The sequence below is a fragment of the Tachypleus tridentatus genome, chromosome 2, assembly GCF_004210375.1.
Source record: "Tachypleus tridentatus isolate NWPU-2018 chromosome 2, ASM421037v1, whole genome shotgun sequence".
Classification (NCBI taxonomy): Eukaryota; Metazoa; Arthropoda; class Merostomata; order Xiphosura; family Limulidae; genus Tachypleus; species Tachypleus tridentatus.
In genome coordinates this window covers 66,077,650-66,104,352 of record NC_134826.1, presented here as the reverse complement: position 1 = coordinate 66,104,352, position 26,703 = coordinate 66,077,650, and the positions used below count along the sequence as shown (strand labels likewise).

Here is a 26,703-nt window from a genome sequence, read left to right as displayed (position 1 = left end):
ATTTTAAAATGTGAGAAGTGCGTTTACATTGATCCATTAGAAATTATCTTAACCTCATCTCTAGAGACGTTGCAGCTGCAAGAGAAACTAGCATCTCCACAATGGAACGTTTTATTTCAACAAAGGGTTGTAAGAAACCAATGAGCGTGTGGTCATTGTATTGCTACATCACTACTTTAAAACGTGTGTGCTGTTTTTGTTGTTACTTCTCTTGTCCTAGACATTTGAAGGTAGTGTTTATTACCTGTTTGTTTGTTTATTTAGAAGTTAAGCACAAAGCTACACAATGAGCTATCCGTGCTCGGCCCACCACGGGTTTCAAAACCCAATTTCTAGCGTTTTAATTCCTCAAACATACGTTTATTATAAACCCGATGTTTGGCATTTATTATTTTTATTTTTTAAAGAGATAAACCACATTGTTCTATTTTGTGCTACATCCATTGCGAAGAATCCAATCTTACCGTTGATCCACCGAGGGGACGTACATTGTCACTTTCTCTCTGTTTGTCAAAAACAATAAGCATACTTCACACTAGACCTTCACAAGGTCTTTGAAATATTCAAAACATATTGTAAGTTTTATTTACGAAGATAAAAAAACTAGAATACTTGCAATGAGAATCGAAAACGTAAACAAATCGTTGGAATTTTTAATAATAGCTAACCGATTATTTCGAAGTTATACATCAACAGCTTAAAGGTGGCGCTAAGCGTAGCTGTCTGCTGCCAAAATCCTCGCGAGCTGTTTGTGTGATCCTTGGCCCCGTTAGCTAACTGGTCAAACCGGATCTTGGAACAGTGGTCATGCGAAACTTGTGGTATGAGTATTAAATACTTAGGTCAGTTATTTTAATGTTTCGTGTGTTGTGTGTGTGCAAGTAATGTGAAGACAGCATAAAAACTTAATTACTTTTACGTTTTGTTGAAGCATTCTGCCTGCACTCAACCCGTCCTTGAAATAATTAAATGGTGAACCTTTTAGTTACACTACTCAGTATTACCATACAAGAGTTAGAACTTATTTGCAGTGGCGTAACAACACAGGCGTAGTGAGGTTGACAATCTGAGAAAAGTTAAGGGATGTTTTCGACATCAAACATTAAAGTTTGACTAAATGTGTTTATTACTTTTAGTAACTGAATGAACTTTGAGAAAGAGGTGTGTTGATTTACAGTGTATATGGGTGGACATTCGGAAGTACAAAGGGCGCTATTGCACCCCTCTCTTCCCGCAACCATAAGGCTTATTTTCCGACTTCCTGAACACATATGCAATTTTCTCGATTTTCGTGGTTTTCGTGAAATCTTGAGTCGTTTTGTTTATTTATTTGCCAGAATCCGTATTTTTATAATTCCTTTTTTTTTCTTTTCTCATTTAATTTCCTGTAACTTGTAGTACTTAACTTTTAGCCTCTCGCTAGTACAGCGGTATGTCTTCGGATTTACAACGCAAAAGTAGGGGCTCGATTCCTCCCGGTGGACTCAGCAGATGGTCTGCTGTGACTTTGCTATAAGAAAACACACCTTAACTGTTGAAGTCTCTGTGAACTAGAGTTTTAAATTTTACACACAGATCTCATTTCACTTGTTGGTTTGGTTATAATTTGTTTCGAATTTCGCGAAAAGCTGCACGAGGGCTATCTGCACGAGCCGTCTCTAATTTAGGTCAGCATAAGTTGAAGAAGAAAGGACGGTTAAAACATCATCATTAATTCATTATATCACAGAGGACCTTTGTCAGTTTTTATTATCGAGAAGAAATACAACTCTTAGTGTGTTAGTGTTTCAGAGAAACGATTAAAGTGTATCCGTGGTTAATCTAATTCTCAGTTTCTTTGGAATATAAAAGATACAATATCACGGGGGGTTCATTTTTCAGTCTGAAACAACTCGTTATTAATCACGCGATTTAAGGGTACAAATGGTTAAAAAAGTGCAAAGGTATAATATCGTAAAAATAAGTTTATTTTAAAACGTTACAGTGAGAAAACTAATTATTCGAAACACGGGTGTTCCAAAATGGTAAAGATAACACACCATAAATGACAGACTTTCCTTCAATCAGCAAAAAAACAAAAACAGTTTTGTGTATTCAAGAAGACCATAAGTCATCCAAACTGATTTACTCCTTTATACCTGTCTTTCCTTCCTTCAATCCAATCCTCTAGCAATATTAATTCTTTATGGCTTCACTGGGCACTGGTCAGATAAAGAATTATTTTCCTTTTGTTCAACAGCAAACGTAACGTTGGTTTAAATAGCTTAGTGCCCTTACACTCGACGCTCGACTCGAAATCTGAGGGTCGCGGTTTCTAATCCCCGTCACATTAAACATTTCGGTTGTCGGGGCGTTATAATGTTACAATCAATCCTACTATTCGTTGGTAAAAGAGTAGCCCAAGAGTTTGGGTGGTGATAACTAGCTGCTTTTCTCTAGTCTTCCACTGTTAAATTAGGGACTGATAGCACAGATAGCTTTCGTGTAGCTTTGCACGAAAATTAAAAACAAACGAAATAGTTTAAAAAGTTCTCAGCTTGTTGTTAAAGAGATATTAAATTGAGTTTAAATCCCTTTAATTTAGAAGATAAGCTGATGATGTTTAAAACAACATCAAAACATTTAAACTCAATATCTCGTTAACCCCCCTTTTCTTTCGTGAAATTGGAGAAAATTATTTGTCAGACTAGCTAACAAGCTAGGCCTTATCCGTTACATCATTACATTGTTCATAAATCTTACCTTTGAAGGGGAAATTTGACTGGTTGGTAACATGGTTTTAGTAACATTTTGAATAATTCTGTGATAACCCATTGACCTTTATCTTTGCTATTGAACACCTGAATGTTAAATCTAGGAGTATATTAGTAATCTAGGATTCTATCACGATCAAACTATTATTTTAGGGTCGCTAACAAATTGAATCTACAACTGAGTTGTCTTTTCTTGAACGCTTTCGAACACACTCGAGGCTTTGAAAAATGGTGTGGCGTCATCTTCATCAGGATTGCGATTTTACTTGATGACGAAACGTTACTTTCTGAAAGTACTCGATCTCTGGGATTACTGTAGTGTTTATAGATGTCTCACCATGAAGAAGTATAGCAATAATTCACTGTCTTAAACTAGAGCCTGCTGTAGCCTCGTGATTAACGCGACCGGTTTGTTTGTTTTGCATTTCTCGCAAAGCTACACGACGGCTATCTGCGCTAGCCGGCTCTACTTAATAATGTAAAACTAGAGGGAAGGCAGCAAGTCATCACCACCAACCGTCAACTACTGAGCTAATCTTTCACCAACGAATAATGGGGTTGACCGTAACTTTATAATGCCCCTACAGCTGAAAGGGTGAGCATTTTTTGGTGTGACGGGGATTAAAACTCACGACCCTCCGATTGCGAGTCAAGTGCCCTTACCACTTGACATGGTCAACGTGATCGGACTTCGAATCCAGAAAAACAGAGTTATCGATCCGTTGTCGCAAAAATGCACGCCGCATTTTCTGGCCACGGCTGCATTAAGACAACAACAGTTAAATTTTACTATTCGATCTGATAATCGACTCTTGCTGTTTGAAGCCGTTGTTAGAAAAAAAGAAAAAAAAGAAGTGTATATATGTTCTGTGTAAAAAGACACTCTTAACTCAGTACTATAAAGAGAAGTGTAAAATGATTCGAACGTAAAACAACATCGGATCGGAAAAAAGAAATTGATATTTTTGCCAAAGTAGAGGGTAAAATTATCTTTCAAGGGATCCTTTATCCAACGCTACAGCTGTTATTATTACGAGAGAATAATTGACGATAGATACTAAAATATTTGTTATACATCGTGAAATATTTGTCACTTCATCAGAGAAGCGTCTGACGGAACTCCTATCACACCATTTATTCAAAAGTACTGCGACCACACTTATACTGAACTTTTACTTTTCAAATTCTCCGCAAAAGATTCGGGTTATTATTCAAAGGTGGAAACTTATAGATGATCCCTGATATTTAACAGAACTCATTTAAATGTTATAATATCACTATAATGACGATCCATTACATGTCTGTATGTTTCTTAGCATCCATTACGCAGATTTGGTTGACTCTATGATCGTCATGTTTTTGTGAGGTAATTTCTAACATATTTGTTTGTTTTTGAATTTTGCGCAAAGCTACACGAGGGATATTTGCGCTAGCCGTCCCTAATTTAGTAGCGTAATACCAGAGGGAAGGCAGCTAGTCATCACCACGCCAACTCTTTGGCTACTCTTTTATCAAAGAATGGTGGGATTGGCCGTCATTTTATAACGTCCCCACGGTTGAAAGGGCGAGTATGTTTGGTACGATGGAAATTTGAACTCACGACCTTCAATTGGGAATCGAATGCCTCAACCACCTGGCCATGCCGGGCCTCTAATATACTTAGTTGACAAAACTTGATTCAATATTACACTTTAATTAATAATCAAAATGACATTACATTAGTCTGGAATGAAAATTCACAGATTTTTAATTTGTTACTTCTTCCTTATCTTATCAGCTTATTCAGAACATCCTGATAATTATTTGGAAAAACAAATCAATAATCCACTTACTCCACTTTAATTATGACCCCCAGTTGTTCAGCGGTTTCGATACCCGTGGTGTACAGAGCACAGATAGCCCATTGTGTAACTTTGTGCTTAATTCAAAACAAACAAACAAACCACTTTAATTAAAAAAAAGAAAATAAATTTCTTCTTCAGACGAAAGAATTGCGCGCCATCTAATGACAGATAAAGAAAGTCCTAAAATACTAAATTTTAACCACAGGTATGTTTTCGTATTTGAAACAAATATTTATGACAGTGGAATTACGATAGATGCAAAATACTAAATCAAGCTTATCTCGGTTAAAAGTGATAAAATGGATGACAAACTGGAGTACGTCTTTATTTCTTAGATAGTTAGATATATTATTCAGCTAAATAATACACAAGAATTAATTACTATCAGTGTTGACGAGTAAAACCACTTGTAGAGAAAAATATATATGTAAAAATATGTGTTATATATTTATAATAAAAAATTTTCTCAACCCAAACCAGCCGTTTTTATATATATAATTAATTACTATGTTTATTGACGACCATCCTACGTATTTTTCGTATATATATTGGATAGTAAAAAATGTAAAATACCTTTCATCAAACCAGACATATAATATACACTCGAACAGTATATGAGATCTTCTCTTACATTTCTAAACACATTTATCCTCTTGTGTTTTTTTTGTAGAGTCAATATTTAACCTCCCTCACACCACCATCGGACCTTTGCCACCAGATTGCATTACAAATTCGTTAACTTTAAATCTTGTCGGGTTAGCTATTAATAATTAATCACTAGCCCAGTTAAATTTTACTTCACGAGTAGGGCGAAGAGAAGGCCTCTTCTGAGCGCCCTCGATTGCTTTGCATCTCTTCTTGAAATACCTGCCACGAATTTTATTTATCTATTATAAACACGTTATAAAACTTCACTCATTACAGGTGTAATTACCTGTAAGGTCTATATTGTTGGATGAAAAGTCAAGAATCAAAAGGCATAACACCTTACGTAATTATTACGGTTGTTTATAACATACTCTTCATTTCGACAATGAAGAGGAGGTAATGTTAACTTACTATTCCTTAGTATAAATGTAGTATGAAATGTAGCGATCGTTTAATGGCCAGGTACTGACAAGAGTTTTCCCCTTCTACTTGTTGTTTGGCAATACCTTATTTTATTTTTCTTATTTTTATTTCATTTATTTTTTCTTTTACTTGGGAGAGCAGTCACCTTCTCACAGCTGTCTGGGCTTGAGCACCCACATATCGCTCTCCTAATTTCTGTATCTATTGCTACTCTTATTTCTCATGTGAGACTGGCGAAAGGAGGTTAAGACTGATATACGGTGTATCCCCACCGCAATACGGGCTCTAATTCCGCAGTCACCTCCAAAACCTAGACTACATTTCATAATCCCACATTATAACTTGTACCCTGGGATCTTTTCAATTGGAGCAGTTTTTGTTTCGGCTTGTTTTTTTTAGTTATAACAAACTAATACAATTAGTCAGAGGTTTGGATTTGCTGTTCGTAATGCAGACCTTCCTTGTGATTTTGCTTATTTAACTTCATTAACATTTATTCATTTTCACTAAAATATAACGTATACACACATGTATATAACGCCTTTTATTCCTACATCAAGGTCCGGCATGGCCAAATGGTTAAGGCATTTGACTCGTAATACGAGGGTCGCAGGTTTGAATCCCTGTCACACCAAACATACTCGCCCTTTTAGCCGTGGAGGCATTATAAAGTTACAATAAATCCCACTGTTCGTTAATAAAAGAGTAGCCCAATAGTTGGCGGTGGGTAGTGATGACTAGTTGTCTTTCCTTTAGTCTTACACTGTTAAATGAGGAACTGCTAGCGCAGATAGCCTTCGTGTAGCTTTGCACGAAATACAAAAACAAACATAAAATAAACACTACAACACTATATGACGTCTTCTCTTGACGATTTAAAGTTATATCAAAATTTAGTGATTACAGTTGGAATTACGAGAAAAAGAGAGAGTTCCATAATATGTAATAAATCAAAAGATTTATTGGGCGTAACACCTTGTACAATTGTCATGTTTACTTATATCACGTTGTCCTTTTCGACAGTGTAGAGTATGTATTGTTGTTAATCAGCACTATTCATTAGTAAAAACGGATTACCGTTGGATTTCTCTCCTTGCCAGATTATTGCCTTCATCGACCAGTTCAAACCCAACATTTCAGTTGATCCTAGAAAAACAAGAATCCTTCGCCGAGGAGGTATATTACTACAGCCTTCAACACTCTAGGACCACGCATATCTATGTAATCCGTGGAATGCAAATATCAACGTCCGGTGCTCTCCTCCAAAGGTTCCAGTAGCTTATACTCGGTATTTATTAAGAACGTCTATAACTTCAGTCGAAATTCAACATTCTTTGGAAACAACAACTTCCACGAAACTCCATGCAGATCACAGGATTATCAACTCACTTTGTTAAAGTCGTGACCGTGAATAAACAGGTGTAGCTGATTACATAATCAACCATGGATGCACCCTACAGTATTTTCATTTTTAGTGCCGAACGGGTCCGGCGTCGACCAACTACACTTCAACATTTCAAGTCTGTCACTCAGAGTACCCCTCGTCCGGTAAACTTTTCATCTCCCTGTGTGCCCACTATCTCTGCTGCAAGCAGCATATCTACACTTAATGCTAAGAAGAAAGACAAGGATATTCTGACCAACGTTGATTACTCTTCAACAGCAACCCAAACCAAAGAAGACAGCTTCATGCCAGACTCAACCTACACATGTAATATTACGCACATCAACATCATGTTCAGCAAGAAGACACAAACCAGATTCGTAAGAAGACACCAATCGTCTCGGATAGAAATTAAACGACTCATCGATACAGATAGAATTGATTACTCCGTTTTATATCTACGAACGGCCTATTTTTATCTTCTTTGTGCCTTACATCGGTCTTTTGATCCATCGTTGACTTAACTCATGTGTTTTACTGTTGTGTATGTTTTTGTGTTTTTTTAAAGCTTTACTAACCATGATTTTGTTTTCAGCAACTTACGGGCATGGTCAGGGTAGATTATTCGGCGCCCTGATCGTGAAAGTGGGTTTTCTCGGGGTACTCCCGCTTTCCCCCACAGCAAATTCTGAGCTGTTTGGATCTACAGATCCCTATTCTCTTCTGTTTTGTTTTGTTTTTATTTTAAGGGTCAATATTTAACCTCTCGCGGACCACCAACAGATCTTTGCTACCAGATTGCAGCATAATCTCGTTAACTTTAAATCTTGTCGGTTTAACCATTAATCACTAGCCTAGTTAAATTTAACTTCGCGAATAGAGCGAAGAGAAAGTCTCTTCTGAACGCCCTCGATTGCTTTGCATCTATTCTTGAGATGCTAAGTGTCAAATTGGAATTCCTGCCACGATTTTTATTTATTTATTTTATACTTTTGTCAAAGTTTGCTGATTGTAAATAAAGTTCCTTAAGAGATATAGTTGATTAATAAATAGTGAATGAAAAATGTATACGTATAACGCCTTTCATTATTGTCATGGTTGCTTATAACATTCTATTATTTTCAAGAATGGGGATCATGTAACGTTAATTCTACTATTCTTTAGTAGAATGCTAGTCTGAGACTTAGCGATGGTTTAGTGTCGAAGTACTCACACGAGTTTTTCACTTTGACTTGTCGTTTCTGTGAACGATAAAAATTATATTTTTATATCAAACTATTCTCAACAATAAGTGTGACTGTCTATATACTTTCAAACACTTTTACCTATAAATATGTGACTCTCGTTACAGATTAAATTTTCACGATTGTTTTTTCTCCAATATTGAAAACTCTTCAATAAACTGCTGCTCTTTTTCTAGCGTCAAATCATCTTTTAGATTCAGCTTTTCTTTAAATATCTGTAACTCTTTTAAACTGTCTTATCAGTACCATTTAAAGAAAAAGTAATTCTAAAAGAACCTATGAAGAAAAAAGATATGACACTATTGTATATTTTAATATATGTATAAATCTTACGTATTCTTTGAGATTAATAACGATGGCCTCAAACTACTGAAACAAGCAAAAACTCTGTGAAAGAATAGTAAATTGGATAGCAGGCTGAGCTACATGTTTTTTCTTAGAAAGTTGGACAGCTTATCTCTCTAAATAATACACAAGAATAAACTTCAACAGTTTATGAAACCTTCTCTTTGTGTTTTTAAACTTTTGTCAACATTAACTGATTGTACGTGGAGTTCTTCGAGTGATATAATTCGACAGTAAATAGTGAATTAGAAGACATACTGGGTGTAACACCTTATGTGACTATAATGGTGTTTTTGTCAAAGATGGGGATCATGTAAGGTTAATCGCACTATTCCTTGAAGAAAACTAGTCTGAGATTTAACGATGATTTAAAATCGAAGTAATGACATGACTTTTTCACTTAGACCTTTCGTTTGTTCAAAGGATAGAAATTATATTTTTGATATCAAAACTATTCTTAACAATAAGTGTGATCGTTAATACAATTTCAAAATATATTTATTTATGAACATTTCACTGCCGTTTCAAAATAAATGTTCACGATTCTTTATCTCCCTATTCCCGGCTTAGCCAGGTGGATAAAGGCGTGCGACTTGTAATCTGAGGGTCGCGGGTTCGCATCCCCGTCGCACCAAACATGCTCGCCTTTTCAGCTGTGGGAGGCGTTATAATGTGACAGTCAATCGCACTATTCGTTAGTAAACGAGTAGCACAAGAGTTTGGCGGTGGGTGGTGATGACTAGTTGCTTTCCCTCTAGTGTTACCCTGCTAACTTAGAGACGGCTAGCGCAGACAGCCCTCGAGTAGCTTTGCGCGTCCTAGAGGAACCATTCTCAATTAATTCAAAGTTTGATTATGTGTAATTACAAGAACCTATTTCAAATGTGGTAGCCTTGGTTTCACCTAAGAAACAAATGCTTAGAAATTCAGATATATCTTAATAGAGGGAGATGATACTGAATGATTATAAAACTTTTATTTTTATAATCATAAATAAATAGATTAATAAATAAAAAAAAATAAATAAATCATAAATTTATGCTTTTTATAAAGCATAAATACCAGTATTAATTGTCACTACCTAAACTCATATGACTATGAGGCATCAACCCATCAACAAAGTGAAATTTCAAAATGGATAAAAGAATACTTCTTGCCTCACAACATCTAAATTAAAAAGTGTCTGTTCAAGACAAAAGGAATTTAAAACTTTTCTACAGATGTATCACTGGTAAGTTAATCCAAACAAATGTAATGTAAAGAGGTTTAGATTTGTAATAAAAAGCTGCAGAGGTTGAGGTAGAAATAAAGGAATAAATGTCTGAAGTATCGGATTTGTGGTTAATCCATCAGCTTTGCATCTGGTGTGCTTTCCAGATTGTCTTTTGTATGAAATGGGCTCCAAATATCAAAAAAATGGAGCTTCTTTACATCGATCTAATGATTTCTATAAAGTATATTCTTGTCTGAAAATGTGTAATTCAGTCTCAAGAGAATAAATGGTTGATATAATTGAACAATTGGGATTAACAGTCTTCAAGTGGTGTGACTCAATGATTCTTTGAAACAATAATTTCGTAACAGTGGATAACATTTTATCAGTTGTTATCTGCAGATGTGAAGGACAAGTTTTATACTGAACAAGTAAAAATAACAATAATGAATATTATTTTAAACTGTATGTTTGCACTGTTAAAAGAGGAAATTTTGTGGTTGTGATAGCCACTAAATTAATGCAATTTAATATGCATATTAGAACTTTTCCAATATTGTTATTTACATATTAAATTTTGCAAAAAGAGAAAAAGATCCAAATCAGCAAAATAAAATAAACATTCAAGTTTATTGTACTACAATAAAATCACAGATGGTCTCTCATGAAATGTAAGTTAACACGTACGAGGTCTGTTCAAAAAATACCCGGACTGTTTGAATTGCGCGGCTCCAGTTGGTTCCAGGGGAATCCGCTTGGTGTCGCTAGGTTCGCACAGATCAGCTGATTACGACGCCATTTCCCGATTGCAGATATCTTCATTTGTGTATTAGCTACGCGGTTTTAAGTGAAGTGCAATTTTTTCGTTTGGCGGATTTCAGAATGAATGACCTGAAGGAGCAACGACTTGCTGTGAAATTTTGTGTTAAACTTGGAAAATCTGCGACTGAAACTTTTACTATGCTTAACACGGCTTACGGTGATGTTGCTATGAAGCGTACGACATGTTTCAAGTGGCATGAACGTTTTAAGGATGGTCGGCAGTCCATTGAAGATGATGAGCGTCCTGGACGTCCTTCCTTGTCAACTGACGACCCACACGTCGACAAAATCAACACCCTGGTGCGGGCAAATCGACGTCTGACTGTCAGGAAGCTTGCTGAAGAGTGTGGGATATCAGTTGGATCTTGTTACGATATTTTGACCGAAAAATTGAAAATGCACCGCGTTGCTGCGAAATTTGTGCCTCAGAACTCGTGAGTTTTTGGCCAAACACTCGATCACTGTTCTTCCCCACCCCCCTACTCACCTGACCTTGCTCCTTGCGATGTTTTCTTGTTCCCCAAACTCAAAAGACCCTTGAAAGGAAGAAGATTTGAGACGATTCCCGAGATTAAGGCAAATGCGACGAAGGAGCTGGAGGACATTACAAAAGAAGCGTACCAGGACTGTTTCAACAAGTGGAAACACCGTTGGGATAAGTGTGTGCGTTGGGGAGGAGAGTACTTTGAAGGGGTCCCAGACCTGTAACTTCTAAATAAAGTACATATTTAGTCCGCGTATTTTTTGAACAGCCCTCGTAGGGTATAAGAAATGTGATTCAGAATTGTGGTTTAAGCACAGGTCGAAATATTATTATAAAGGTAATAAAATACGGGGTTTTTACTGTATTTTCTTTTTCAATAAAAACGTAGGGAAAATGAGTAAGTTTAATAATTTTCTTTATTTCCTTGAATATTTTCAAAATTTATTGGTATAGGATTGTAAATTCAAAACAAAATGTGTCGTATTTGTAATATTTGTTATGATGTGAAATAAATCAAAATTACATATTTTAATAAAGGCATACTTTTACTGGGTTTCCAATACTAAAATTTCCTGATATATTTGATGTAGTCTTCTAGCTTTATACAATTTAGCATATTTCAAACGTTTCATTAAATGTGTTGTCAATTGATTTCTTCACCAATTGGCCAAGGAACCTACTATAAACAATGCTATTTCAAATATATTGTTAACTTGAAATATAGAAATAATTGAAAGGGTGAAAACTGGGAAACATCTGAGTGAAAGTGTTCGTTGCTGTATTAAGTTCAATGTTTTGCTACGTATAGAGGTAAGGAATAATGATATTTTGGTTACAAATTTTAAAAAAACAAATCTTGAAGGAGTGCAACAAAATTTAACTGTTTTGAATTGGATACATGAGTTACTTGGAGACACTGACCAAATGTAGAAAGGTTTTAAGTATTCAAGGTAAACGTATTCATTACAGAAATTAAAGGATGGCTGCAAGTAAAAAACATATTGTCTCACAAAAAGTATAAGAGATGAAATTAAACTAAAACGTAATTCAAGACATTTTAATTTACTGGTATGAAGGAGAATTAGAAAATTACAAATGATCAAGAACGTTGGTCAAACAGGAAATTACAATACTCAAAAGGCTGTATGATAAAAAGTTGGCTTCTGAGGACAAATGGTGTCACCGTGGTTACCACTACAAATAGCATAAATGGCAGTACAGTCACTAGAATCATGACTAAAGATTAATCATTTTGAGCATTTGGGTCTATTACAGTCCTTAGACAAACATCCTTCAAAGCTACATTTTCTACACAAGCACACCATTTCAGAACAACTGAGTACGAGAGTACAGTGATCAACACGAACGAAATTCAGAAACAGTGAAAACATGTCTATATTGTCAGATATAAAATAATGTTTAGTGTAGGCAGTATTATTTATTTATTTTGTGTTTACAGTCCGTTGATGTAGAGACTATGGAGATTTGTAGAAGGCCTATGTGATAGACGTATAAATAACTGCAACCAGACGATCAGAAACAGAATAAAAGCAAAGTCACATAAATGAGAACTTCGATCAGAGAAAAGTTTTAAAAGATGCAAATAACTGTCATAGCAGTGAAGGGTTTAACATGTGATATATTATAGTGAGATTAACAATTTCAAAAAGACAAGGAGAATAGTTTGTGTTGTCAAAGGGCAATCTAAATCATTTAAACCTACCTGTGTGAACTTTGACTTAAACGCAGATAAGTATTGAAAATACTGAGAGCAGACGATTATTGGAAGTTTAGGATACATCTATGGGTAGCTCACAGGACTGTTAGTTTGGCTTGTTAATAGAATTCGAAAGCAAATGAATTAGCCTAAGTGGAATTTTGATTTGTTTGAAGTTAAGCACAAAGCTGCACAATTAGCTGTCTGTGCTCTGCCCACCACTGGTATCGAATCACGGTTTGTAGCTTTGTAAGTCCGCAGACATACCGCCGTGCAACAGGAGGGCATGGATTTTTGACAAGAGGAAGAGAACTGTATGGTGTTTAAGATACAGTTATGATCTTCATAAAGTAAAGAACTTTTCTATGTACGTTTAATTTGTTTCGAATATAAATATAAATTGTTTAAAAAACAGATGGACTGCGTGCTGTTCATTTATTGTCGAGATTATTGCCAACAATCCAAAGGTACCTACTGTATAACAATCTTTAATCTAACACACCTATATATTTACTTATTACGCACTCAAGGCCCGGCACGGCCAGGTGGTTAAGGCACTCGACTCGTAATCTGAGGGTCGCGGATTTCAGCCACACTCATTGCTAACAGGTGCATAAAATCAAGCATACAGCCATGCAATCTCCATAGACAAACATTGGCAGTAGAATTGGTCGTTCTGAAGAGCTCAATGACTTTCAACGTGGCACTGTCATAGGATGCCACCTTTCAGACAAGCCAGTTTGTCAAATTTCTGCACTTCTAGAGCTGGCCCAGTCAACTGTAAGTGCTGTTATTGTGAAGTGTAAACGTCTAGGGGTAACAACAGTTCAGCCACGAAGCGATAAGCCACACAAGCTCACAGAACGGGACTGCCTAGTGCTGAAGCACGTAGCACGTAAAAATCTTCTGCCTGCAGTTGCAACACTCACTATCGAATTCCAAACTGCCCCCGGTAGCAACGTTAGTACAAGAATTGTTCGTCAGGAGTTTCGTGAAATTGGTTTCTATGGTCGAGCAGCCGCACACAAGCCTAAGATCACCATACGCAATAACAAGCGTCGGCTGTAGTGATGTAAAGCACACCACCATTGGACTCTGGAACAGTCGAAGTACGTTCCCTGGAGTGATGAATCACGCTTCACTATCTGGAAGTCTGACGGACGAATCTTGGTTTGGTGGATGCCAGGAGAACACTACCTGTCTTAATGCATAGTGCCAACTGTAAAGTTTTGTGGAGGAGGGATAATGGTCCGGGGCTGTTTTTCATTGTTTGGGCTAAGCTCTACAGTTCCAGTGAAGGGAAATCTTAACGCTACAGCATACAATGACATTCTAGAGAATTGTGTGCTTCCAACTTTGTGGCAAGAATTTTGGGAAGGCCCTTTTTTATTTCAGCATGGCAATGCTCCGTGTACAAAGCGAGGTCCATAAAGATATGGTTTGTCGAAGTTGGTGTGGAAGAACTTGACTGGCCTGCACAGAGCTCTGACCTCAACCCCATCGAACGCCTTAGGGATGAATTAGAACGCCGACTACGAGCCAGGCCTTCTCGCCCGACATCAGTGCCCAACATCATTAATGCTCTTGAGGTTGAATGGGATCGAATCCCTGCATCCATGTTCCAAAATCTAGTGAAAAGCCTTCCCAAAAGAGTGTAGGCTGTTATAGCAGCAAAAGGGGACCAACTCCATATTAATGTCAATGGTTTTGAAATGAGATGTTCAACAAGCATATATTGGTGTGATGGTCGGGTGTTCACATACTTTTGGCCATGTAGTGTATGTTCGCAACGATTGCCCATAAGAATGTTGAAATGGTCAAAATAATGTTCGTGTTCATAATGAAGAATACACCATAAGACACAAAATGGTCATCAATGGTATCATTAGGAAGTTAACATGGAGGAAAATGGATAATCATCCACTTCAAATTAGAACCAACTGAGCAAACAATTTTACTTTGAATTTTTATCCAGTTATAGACTTGAATTGAGTTTCATGAGCATTTAATCCCTTCTAAACACTCAACGAATTTAAAATTTTCAAAACTTAGTGGTTTTAATAATATTATTTTGGCTCATCCTTTAATAGTATGAGTACCATAATGTCTTTCATAATCAAAGTATATCTGTATCTGTCTCACTTCTGACATCAGTCTCTCTTATGATCTCTTGCATTTCGTTAAGGTTACGTAATATAATTATATAGCTGTATCTGTACTGGTATTCTTAAGACGGTTGGTATAGGTTTTAAAACTTTGATTAAAATAAAGTACAGAACAACGTTTTGACAGCTAACTCTTTGTTAACCTAAAAATTACCTAAAAAGTTCGAAACATTGTTCTATACTTTATTTTAATCAAAGTTTTAATACCCATACCAACCGTCTTAAGAATACATTTTTACTACAAGTGGATTTATCGTCATTACGAATGTATCTGTACTTGGTTGTTGAAACAAAGTTTACATAGAGAAATTTAGCTGTGAACACCTTTCATTTGGTTCGAACAATTACAAAAATTACACAAATTAAGGATAAGTATAAAATAAAAACATATTATCATGCTACTGTTGGATTTTTTTATATTCCATAATTTTTGATATAATTGAAAATTGAAATATTTGATTAGAATATTATTTCAATTATTGTAGATGTGCTGTCACATGTATCGTAAAATATTTATTCTTCACTTTATAGGTAAACCTATAAATTAGACTTAACAGTGAGATGGACAATAATCTATTTTGAATGGACTTAGGTGAAGTGAGTAATTGTTTTGTTTTTATTTGTTTTTAGATATTGCTATTAAAAGTTATTTTACTAATTTTGCTCGTGATGAAAGGTTACATCTAACTTAAAATATTATATACACTGCTGGCCAAAATCTAAAGGCCAATGAGCATAAAGAAAAAATATGCATTTTGCGTTGTTAGACTCAATTACTTATTTGAGTAGAGCTTCGAAAGATTAAAATAATAAAAAGGAAAATAAAAGTAAAAAACATTTTTAGCATTAATAGGGAAAATGTGAACTCTATGAAATTAGCCTAACTACGAGCTGGTCAAAAGTTTAAGACCATACTGAAACAAAGCGTTAATCGGTAAACACGTGACGAGATTTAGTCATTTGTGTTCAAGCATTAGCGTTGTCAACATCTCCCACTGACATCTCCTGTGTTACATTGGGTAAAAACATAGCAAAGGCTAAAAAGTTGACAGGGTTTGAACGTGTCAAAATTGTCGAGCTGCAAAAGCAAGGTCTCTCTCAACGTGCCATCGCTGGTGAGATTAGGTGCAGTAAAACTGCTGTTGCAAATTTCTTAAAAGACCCTGAGGAAAGAGAATTTCATGTGGTCGGGCCAAGAAAATTTCGCCGGCGTTGAGCAGGAAGATTCGACGAGTTGTCCAGCAAGACACCAGCCAGTCGTCGAAGCAGATTAAGGCCCTTACAGACACAGAATGCAGCTCAAGAACAATAAGACGACATCTACGAGAGAAAGGCTTTAAAAACCGCAAATTCGAAGGCCACGCCACCTTCCACACCACGAAACAGCTCAATTAAACTTTGCTGAGAAGCACCAAACATGGGACGTAGAAAAATAGAGGAAGGTTTTGTTCTCTGATGAGAAACAATTTAACCTGGATGGTCCACATGGCTTTCAACGTTACTGGCACGATAAGGGTATCCCACCAAAGACATTTTCTACACAACACAGTGGAGGAGGTTCCATCATGATCTGGGGTGCTTTCTCCTTCCATGAAACAATGGAGCTTTTGGTTATACAGGGCCGTCAAACAGCAGCTGGCTACATTGACATGTTGGAGGGAGCATTCTTATTAACTGAAGACCCTCGCTTGTGTGGAAATGACTAGATATTTCAGCAGAACAACGCTGCAATCCACAATGCCCGCAGGACAAAGGACATTTTCATGGATAACGTGATTATTTTGGACCATCCAGCATGTTCGCCCGAACTGAACCCCATTGAAAATGTTGGGGGGTAGATGACAAGGGAAGTCTATAGAAATGTACGTCAATTCAAAACAGTACATGATCTTCGTGAAGCCATCTTTACCACTTGGAATAACATTCCAGCCAGCCTTCTGCAAATGCTTATATCAACCATGCCAAAGCGAATGTTTGAAGTTATTCGCAATGACGGTCGTGCAACTTACTACTGAGATCTCTTGTTGTGCATTTCCTACCCTGTTTAGGACTTATTTTTGGTATGGTTTTAAACTTTTGACCAACTAGTATTTAGGCTAATTTCATAGTGTTTACATTTTCTCTATTAAATGCTAAAATAATTTTTAATTTTATTTTCCCTTTTTTTTATTTTCATATTTATGAGCTCTAATCAAATAAGTGGTTGTGTCTAAGAACGCAGAATTTATATTTTTTCTTCACGTTCATTGATTGGTCTTAAGATTTTGGCCAGCAGTGTATATAAATTAATTTCAGTTTTCTGTATTTCTATCATTCTTCGGTTATCTACTGTAAATTAATGGGAGTTTTCAGTTATTTGTAACGCTTTATAACAACGTGTATTAGAAGTGTTACTTAGTGCGAGATTTTGGGATTGTAACGTTGTTTGGGTAGCAGTAGACCTCGGGTTGCTATTACAATTGTGTGATTGATATACTTGTTTTGATTTTTGAAGATGTCTGGAAGAGATGGTAAATTTGAGTATTAATTTAACCGTTAGGAACAAAAAAAGACAGTAAAAATATAATATTTCTTTGTTCAGTTATACGCTACTTATGAACTTGCACAACAACGTTTTTGGAGTGCAAAACTATAGCCTGTACTGTAGTATAAGCCATCACAAGTCCCATATTTTAGTGTAGGCCGCCTACTTGGCCTAGCTTTACTTGCAGGATTTGTACCACGTTGTCTGCTGTATAATATTAATTGTTGGTTTGTTTAGTTATTACAACTCATATGTGATGTAGTTTATTACGTAATTTGATTAAAGTATAATTTATTAGAGGAAATAATATTATAGATAATCACTTATTTACGTTATTGGATTAATCATAAGATTGCAATTAACTCTAGAAAATTGAAGTTTTGTATTCACTGTTGTGAAGCTTTGTAATTTTATTCAGTAATGAAATAAATACTAAAAGGCAAAATATTTAATGAGGTATGTGAAATTTGTATATAATTGAAAACTAGAACGTGGCTCAAAGGTATGCCAACATATTTGTATGAAGGCAACATGAAATAATTAAAATTAATAACAGTATGATGTATACTATCCAGAATAGGGCTGCTAAACTATTCTAGATTTAATACTTGTTGTTTTGATGTCTAAAATGCAGTTTTGTTAACTTTAAAACCTGTTTCCAAGTTGTTACATTCAGACTTTTCTACAAGCAATTATGTGAAAGCAGTACTTTGTACATTTTCATAATATGCAAAAGCAGAAATTAACATCTGCATATTAAGCTATTTTTATGAATGAGGAAGCTCATTGCTTAGCAGTGGCATTGAGTGAAAATTACCTTGCCTAACATAATAAGTTACATGATAGTTGATAGTAGCATGCACGTTGTGTTTCAGATTCTTGGCAAAACAAAACTGTGAGATATATAGAAAAAATATTGCAGAGCAATATAAAGTAAATTATCCACTAAGACAAAATTAGCATAGTAATAATAGAATGAAAACATTTAATATTATGTGAACTTTTTGCCTCATATAATTTCTAGTTTTTCCCATTTAAAGTTGTGCTTTGTGGACAGGATCACCATAAAACTTGCTAAAAGTTGGGTTTGAATATCTGTAGTGATCAGAATACAACTCATTGTGTAGCTTTGTGCTTGTCAACACATACACATTATGACAGTACTTTGGTAGTTGGAATAATCAAAAGTCCTAAATTTGATTAAGTAATTATTATCTTGCATTGTAACACTAAACAGTTAAGCTGAACAAACCTGAATTATTTCATAAATCATGGTGGCAGTGTCTTGATCACTGAAAAGTTGGATTAATAACAGTTGGAAAGACTGATTTTGTTATTTATTTATTTGTTTAGTGTTAATAGCTTTAATCATAATTTAGATGGTTTATTTTGTTTGAAACTAATCAATGTAATTAATGATTGTAGGTAACCATCCAGTTTTGAGTGTTGTTGCTTCTACTGATATTTAATATTCTGCTTTACAATGAGTTTCACTTTTTGTAACATTGTGTACTTTTGTTCTTTTTGTTTTTCTCTTGTGTTTAGACCTTCAAAAATTCTGAATTATACCTTATGGAATTTATTACTATTTACATTTCACATAATTGTTTTATTCCTTTGAATTTTCCTAAATTATTGCTACAGCTGTAAGAAGGTGCTTGTCATGATGTTTTTTAAGTTACATTCAATATTTAATTAAACAACTTTACTATCAGTGTATTTCATTATACTTGGCCTGGAAGTATGTTTTATAATTCAGTACTTAATTTCATCTAAGTTTTAATTTCAAAAAGAAAAATTTACAAAATTATCATTCTTTATTTTCTGTCACAATATATCAAACTATGAATTCTTTTTTCAAACTTTTTTGTCTCCCAAAAAGAGACAGCTGCAGTTTCCAACCAGTTAGAAATGGAAACTACATGTAGTCACTAGCAATATTATAAATAAATTAAACTTCTGTTAGGAAACAACTGGTCATAGCCAAGTTATTAGTTGATATCAGTTGGTAACTTGGATTGCAGCATTTCCTCACCATCTTGATGTTTATTTCTGCAATTAGTGTTTGGAAAAACTACTGTTTTCTTACCTATTATCTTGTGAAACATACAACAAATTAAATTCTTAGATTGTGGACATTCAGATAAGTTTATAATTTAGATTACAAGAGCATCTCTTTAAACATTATTAGGACTGATTTAAAGATGCACTTTTCAAAATTGCTCCAACTTTAGGGTTGTCTTGGTGAGTTGATTGTATTCTTAGGTTCATAATAATTCTTTTTAAGGCACGTTGAGCTTGTATATTAATAGTAACAATTACAAATAACTTGTGATTTTTTTTTGCTCAATAATAAGTAAAATTGTTAAATTAACTTGCAGCCAACTATTTTGATACATGATAGTAACATGTTTACCGAAACTAGTTGGCTGTAAGTTATATTAAATAATTTTAATTATTATTGTTCTAAAAATGTCCTTTTTTTGTAATTGTTACTAGATCCCATGGTGTTACAACTTTAATACACTGTGATTGAATTATAAAACTTAATAAATATTGTTTTAACAGAAAGGTATGTTGGTTGGAAGTGAATTCTTTAATTTAATATTATATTAATGTGTTGTAAAGATTTTTTCCTTTTATAGGTGGAAAGAAAAAACCTGTAAAACAACCCAAGAAGGAGCAAAAAGAATTGGATGAGGTAACAGAGGGACTTGGATAAAAGAAAGATCAAGTGGAAAACCTTTATCTATTTTTGTTGTTAAATAAAATATACTAAATAGCATCGAAAATTTAAAAAAACCTTGTATTAAACTAAACTACATTTGTTTCTTCTCTGCAACATATCTACAATTTATTCATGAGTTTTCCATAGATCTTTCTACTTGTTTTTAATGTGTCTCAATTGTGTAAAGTGTGGTCAGATTCCTTTAAGTAAATCAAGCTGTAAATAGCTGTCTTGATAAACAGTCGTAACCACTGTCCATAAGCACATGACTGTTAGGGTTTTTTTTTTAACTATGTGTGTATGGGTGTGGATCAAAATATATATGTTGTGTTCCATTACAGAGCATCTTTTCAGCATGGTATGTGGTTGAGTCTGTGTCATCAATCATTCATTGTAACCTATGTTGATCATTTGGAGATAACTTGTGATTGAGGAAAGTAGCATAAGAGAATAGTAAAAAACACTGAAGAACATTTAATAGTTATGAAAATGCAACATGCAAACTGTACAATGCTCAAAATATTTTTAAAATTCAAACAACATTTTAGTGCTTTTATCATGGCATCAGGTATGTTCTGTGTAACTTATTAACTACATGTACCTTATATCTCATTAACATGCCCTACTCTAACTTTTACTTACTTACATGAGAGGACTGTTCTACATGTAGTTGTTAACTACATGTTTTTTTATATTTTATACACATGACCTACTTTAACTCTCTTTTAATATTGTTCTATATGTAATGGTGCATAGCTGCAGTTATATACCAGTTTAGTATAATTATTTATAACTGAAATTATATTTAAATCTCTTTAAACCTATAGAAAACAGTAAGAAATTGGGAGGGTATATCATTGTTTTAGCTGTGTAATTCCCCCCCCCTCTTCAAATTGACCAAATATTTGTTCAGTGTATACTAGTTAATGAAATGAAGTTCCATTTGTAAATTTTTTTCAGGAAGATAAGTAATATTCTCTCATTTTGACGTTTTCAGCTAGTTATTAAAACAATGAGCTTCTGAAATGCCCTATGTAATTGATTTTTGACTTTCTAAGAGATGTCTTTTTCTTCATTTTAGGCTGATGTTGAATTTAAAAATAAACAGAAAGAACAAGAAAAGGCAATGAAAGAAGCTACATCTTCACTGAAGGGAAAGAAAGGGCCATTAGGTAATAATGTTTTATATATAACTGACTCTTTTTAAATTACCTTCAGCTTAATTCTTTTCAGATGGTGAACATAGATCACATGTATGATTATTAAAGAATTGGTTAATTTTAAATGAGCAAAGAAACCTTATAATAATGGTAAAATGTATGTAAAAATAAAGAAACTAATATTTATAGTATAGCTTGAGTTTTTTATATACATATAGACATACATGCAATTCTGTATTTGACTTTTTCTTTGCAAAGTGTTTTTTAAATTCTTAAAAATAGTTCTGTTGAAGACATGTTTATTTTGTTTTGTTTTAAATTTATAGATTATAGCTTTATTGTTGTTATATAAGTTGACCACTGAAATAAACATGTATAGAGGTTGAGTACTTTGAGTCTCTACAAGTTATTACAATCCATGTCACCATGTCCAATCGTGCTTTATCTGATTACTCTAAATCTTAAGTTTTGCATGTAGTATTCATTACAAAAGACTGTGTCCTAGAATGTCATGTCCAAATCATTTCACTTCTCCTTCTTGCTATTCATAATACATCTAGTGTACGAGGGTGGCTGTTTCCCAGCAACCATTTCAAACATCTGCTCATATAAAACTATAGGTGTTGTATTTGATGACTTTGCTGGTGTATCTGAGTGGAGTAGCATGAATGTCTATTTCATTTTTCAGTTGCTTGAGGTTTTTAATAGTCAAACATGTATGTTATGGAAGCAAATTGTGTATGTTTGACCTTGTTGTTTCTCCAGATTTTTCTTAATTGTTTTTTCTGGGACATAGAGATGGTTTTTATCACTGATCCAATACTATTAAGTACAAGGGTTATACCAGTCTTAATTCTAAATCCTCGTTCAAGATCTGAGTGTATGGATATTTTGTGTTGGAAAAGTCTGTGACCTGCACAATAATGTTTTTAATGACATCACAATGGGTACAAAATGGAAAGCAACATCAAATTGTAATTCTGATACGTACCTTTCCACCATGACTTTTTATCAGCTGTGGTTATTACACTGCTTGACAATTTGTATATTCAAAATTGTTTTGATATAATCTACTTGACTCACTTTTTGCATCATTAGAATGAGGTACGTTTAGCTTCTGTTTGCTTTGTTATTCTAATAGTGATAGGTGCATAGAAAGTTTGCTGGTACCATTTCTTGCTTTCTGTTCACTGAATAAGATCTCTTTTATTGTTGCAAATAATCTGTTTATTGTTTAAGGGCTATTTTAATATAATTCATGTTTTACTTACTTGAATTGTACTTTTCGAACATTAATATATTTTCTCCCACACACCTAGTGAAATAATGTATTTGATTTATTATTTTTATGACAACTTTACACCTGAAGGTTACAAACATTTTTCAAGTATAATTCTGTTACAAGCTAAAACAAAATTGCACATTTGTGATTTTATTGTAACCTAAAATTTTGTTTCATAATTGTGTGACCTAATTTTGTCTTTTTGTGACAGACAAGGCAAAACATTGCCAGAGAATTTCACCTACTTTACAAAAGAAATATTAACATTCTCAAACAGTTCCCTTACTTATGCATCAAAATATTTTTCTGATTTGTTGTATATGAAAAATACCTCTTTGCTCTAATCTTTTTAAGCAGATGGGGGATATTCAGAGAAAATAACCAAAATATATGTGTACCATTGACAAATAATGAATAATATTTATTAGTGTTTGTTATTTGAATGTTAAATATAACATTTTTTAAAAGTGCTGTATACATTAGGATTTAATTAGTATTCATGAATCATATTAATTAAAATAGCTTTTTATATTTTATGGAAATCTAAACTGTTGGTATGTAATAAATGAAAAATACATTAAAAGTTTAAAGTTTGGTAGCACTAGCAGATGCCTTTTACATCTCAGATATGGTAATATGAATAAAAAATAATACTGTTGGATTTTTGGTTATTTGAAAACATTATGAAGGAAACATGCAATTTCTGTAGGACCTGGAGGTATTAAGAAATCTGGAAAGAAATGAAAGGGGAGTGCTGGTAAGTTAGTGAAATAATGTTTTATGAGATGTTTCTGAAGTTATTGTGACATTGATATTAAAATATGTGTTTTTTTCTAAACTCCAAAGTAGTCCAACTGGATATTTGTTGTTTATTGAAACTGCCATATAAGTGACATTTAAAATATTTTTGTAAATTAATTTTCTACATGTACAGTTTTCAAGCTCTTTAGTATTAAGTCAAAAATATTAAGTTGTGTAATGTTATCCCAAAATTTTTCATAGAATCAGTATACCCTTGATGTAGGGAAGGCCAAGGGCTGCAAGCATACTGTAAATATTCACAGTAAAAAAAGATAATTTTACTTTAAAAGGTGATTGCCAGAAAGGTGATATGAAACCAGAAAGTGTCCAACCCAACAAATTGTTCTTGTTACAGTCAAAATAACTCTAAAACTTCTGTATCACTAATGTCCATTTAAACCTAATTCCACTCTATGTATGTTTCTGGGCTCTGCACAATATCGTTGCTTAGTTATAACAACTAGTGATAATCAAAAAACAGAATATTACCCCTTGAAGTTGACTTTCAGAAATCTGGGGCTCCTTTAAAAAGCTTGTAGATAGTGACACAGGAATTTACCAGCCAATAATGTATGAACATTAGATGACTGTAATGTATAGAATACTCAGTGCTTTGTACACTATACGGTCAGTGTCTTTATGAAGTCAATCCATATGTTATATATGAAGTGAAGGGTAAATAAACAGTACATGTATTAATTGTTATTATCCACATTCATAGAATACACTAACTTTCAGTCCAAGGGAAAAAATGTCAACACAAGTAATAAAAACAATGCTTTGTAAATATAAAAAATGTAGAGCTGGCAGTGCCAAAAAAGAATACAAACTAGAATATATGAATGATATAACTATACATAGGTCATTCCTACATGACTTTCAATATTAATTTTAATGTTACACTGTAAAATGCATACTTGATTTTAGTGTTACAGTAGTTATATTCCTGACTGTTGTTACGCAGTTTGTTTATCATAAATATAATGGCCATGTCAGGGTAGACATCAGCAGAGATGCCAACCATTACGATTTGAGCATAATCATTACAATTTTGATGTATACATTATGACTATATGCTCATACAGACAAATATTACGACTTGTTGCAACTCCCAAATTATTATATATTATATAGGCCTAGCAATAAAGAGATAAATTGTTCCCCCAGGTCTTGAAATGGGTGAAAAGAAAATTTCTAGTGAGATACAAATAAATTTTGATAATAAATAAAAGATATAGTCCAATGGCTACTTGCGATAATCATGTTTGTGCTTGAAATAACAAAAAATATTTCTATCTCCAACGTCTACCAATAGTTTGCGTGCGGTGCTTCTCCATACTGGGAATGTGGGGGAATCCAATAGTTAAGTCATCAGTGCTTGTCAGCCAATCAGCGCTCGCGTAGATGAGTATTTCTCATTTTCTAAACAATTTGCATAGAAACACCAATGTGATCATTTACAAGATGGGGAAAAAAAGAGGCCTTGTTCACCAGATTGTTTTTTGTTTTGTTTTTTTCTGGCAAACCTAAAAGGACTAAAGCTGTGAAAGGGCTATGTCTACAATCATTATGCTCAGTCATTTGAAATAGTTGGCATCTCTTCATCAGTGTAGTGTAACTATGATCCTGGAACTTGTGTGCAAGAGAAACCAGGTTAAGTCAAAACATGATTATTACAGATTAGTAGTGTATTAAATACAAAAAAGCTGATTTGTGAAATTTTGTGGTCTTGCAAATACAGATTTTAACCTTAGTACATGGAACACCTATTCAGAGTTTTATTAATTTTCTATATGTTTATCCTAAAATTAGAATGTTTTATTCTATTTCTACAGTGACTTCAGAGTGGAATAATTGAAGCACACTTGGGTTGACAGTCTTGCATCATATGTTCATGTTTGGTCATTGTTAGCTTGTATTTTTTTTTTAATAAACTTACAGCATTTACTTGTACGCATCTGTTCTGTGAGTATGACTCAAGACCACTTTATAAATATTGTATATTTCCTTCTCTGTTTGAAGGATGGGCTTGGTGTTTCAGGAAACAAACTTATAATCAAATGAAATGTGATTGATATAAAACTATTCAATACATCAGAGACAGGTATGAAATTATTAGAATGTTATCCTCAATAGTAAGTTTCTGGACTTCAAATTCTAAAATCTAGGATATTTAAATCTAGGTATTTAAAATTACAATGTAGTAATAGTTTTTGAATATTTTAAAGAAGCTTATTGTTTTAAATAGCTAAAAATATTTTTTTAAAGATTAACAAATGTCAAATTGGTTAAACTGTTTCTTGATCTTTGCTTTTCTGCCTCTTGTTTTGAAATCAAGTCTCGTAAAGAATTACTTTACGTGGAGTAAACTGAATTTGTTTGATTTGTAAGAAATGATATCATAAGATATGTTTTAAACAAAAGCTGTGGTATTGGTCTGATTTTCCGTGTTCCATGAAGAATTGCGACTAATTTTGATTGTGTAAGAACAGTTTCATTTGGTAATATCTAGTCATAAGCTGTTTTATCATAGCATAAGAAACCTTTCGTAAGCTATTAAAGATTGCAAGTGTGTACGTTTATATAGTTAATAGTTATTGCAAATTTTGATCAGACTAACTTTCTGTTCAAAAGAAAGTGTTAGAAAATTACTTACACATGTATCTGAATATGACCAAATAATATGAATTGGTAATGTAGCAGTTTTATTGATTGTAAATATGAAAATGAGTACAATCAAGTGAAGTATAAGTCTTTATATTTAAAAAAAACAAAACTGTTTAGACTTAAGATATTGTAAGTCAGTTTGTCTATATTTAGAAAGTTTGTCAACAAGTTGTAAAATTAAAATGCATCTTGCATGTAATATTTGCATTTTAACAAGTTGATAATTTACACTTCTAGCTCTTCACAAGTGATGACTATTATTTAAAGATATAGCTCTGAAAATTTATATCCTTTCAGGTGTTAAGAGTTTATAGTTGATAGGAAAAAAGGACAGCGACTCTTATTTCATGTCTGGGATCATGCAACACTCTGAAACATTTTGACTTTACAGCAAACTTTCCATGTATCCTGTAACAGAATATTAAGTCTGACTTTTTGGTTAAAAGGTGGTGAATGAATCTTGAAAGATGATTTGAGAATCTCCTCCTATACCAAGCAA

The 26,703-nt window shown here is 33.8% G+C and overlaps 3 protein-coding genes across 3 annotated transcripts; all 3 read left to right on the top strand.

Moving 5' to 3' along the window:
• Window positions 1-751: 751 nt before the first annotated feature.
• On the top strand, window positions 752-8,105 carry LOC143235846 (uncharacterized). Its single transcript, XM_076474089.1, has 2 exons — window positions 752-842; window positions 6,769-8,105. The coding sequence occupies exon 2, from the start codon at window positions 7,112-7,114 to the stop codon at window positions 7,574-7,576; it is 465 nt and encodes a 154-aa protein (XP_076330204.1). The 5' UTR covers window positions 752-842; window positions 6,769-7,111; the 3' UTR covers window positions 7,577-8,105.
• A 3,448-nt stretch (window positions 8,106-11,553) lies between these two features.
• Window positions 11,554-13,945, top strand: LOC143245519 (uncharacterized). Its single transcript, XM_076491882.1, has 3 exons — window positions 11,554-11,557; window positions 11,885-11,970; window positions 13,526-13,945. The coding sequence occupies exons 1-3, from the start codon at window positions 11,554-11,556 to the stop codon at window positions 13,943-13,945; spliced, it is 510 nt and encodes a 169-aa protein (XP_076347997.1).
• Window positions 13,946-17,240: 3,295 nt separating this feature from the next.
• On the top strand, window positions 17,241-25,490 carry LOC143244062 (translation machinery-associated protein 7 homolog). The gene is made up of 5 exons (XM_076488086.1): window positions 17,241-17,552; window positions 20,212-20,267; window positions 21,376-21,466; window positions 23,446-23,493; window positions 25,373-25,490. Exons 1-4 carry the CDS (start codon window positions 17,537-17,539, stop codon window positions 23,478-23,480), a joined length of 198 nt encoding a protein of 65 aa, XP_076344201.1. The 5' UTR covers window positions 17,241-17,536; the 3' UTR covers window positions 23,481-23,493; window positions 25,373-25,490.
• Window positions 25,491-26,703: the final 1,213 nt, after the last annotated feature.

Bases quoted from the DNA above. Each gene is read 5' to 3' on its own strand.
- LOC143244062 (XM_076488086.1), top strand. The intron at 20,268-21,375 runs GTAACAGAGGGA...TCTTCATTTTAG, and splicing joins AGCAAAAAGAATTGGATGAG to GCTGATGTTGAATTTAAAAA. The intron at 21,467-23,445 runs GTAATAATGTTT...CAATTTCTGTAG, and splicing joins GGGAAAGAAAGGGCCATTAG to GACCTGGAGGTATTAAGAAA.
- LOC143235846 (XM_076474089.1), top strand. From the start codon at position 7,112: ATGGATGCACCCTACAGTATTTTCATTTTTAGTGCCGAACGGGTCCGG.
- LOC143245519 (XM_076491882.1), top strand. The intron at 11,971-13,525 runs GTAAGGAATAAT...CAATCTCCATAG, and splicing joins ATGTTTTGCTACGTATAGAG to ACAAACATTGGCAGTAGAAT.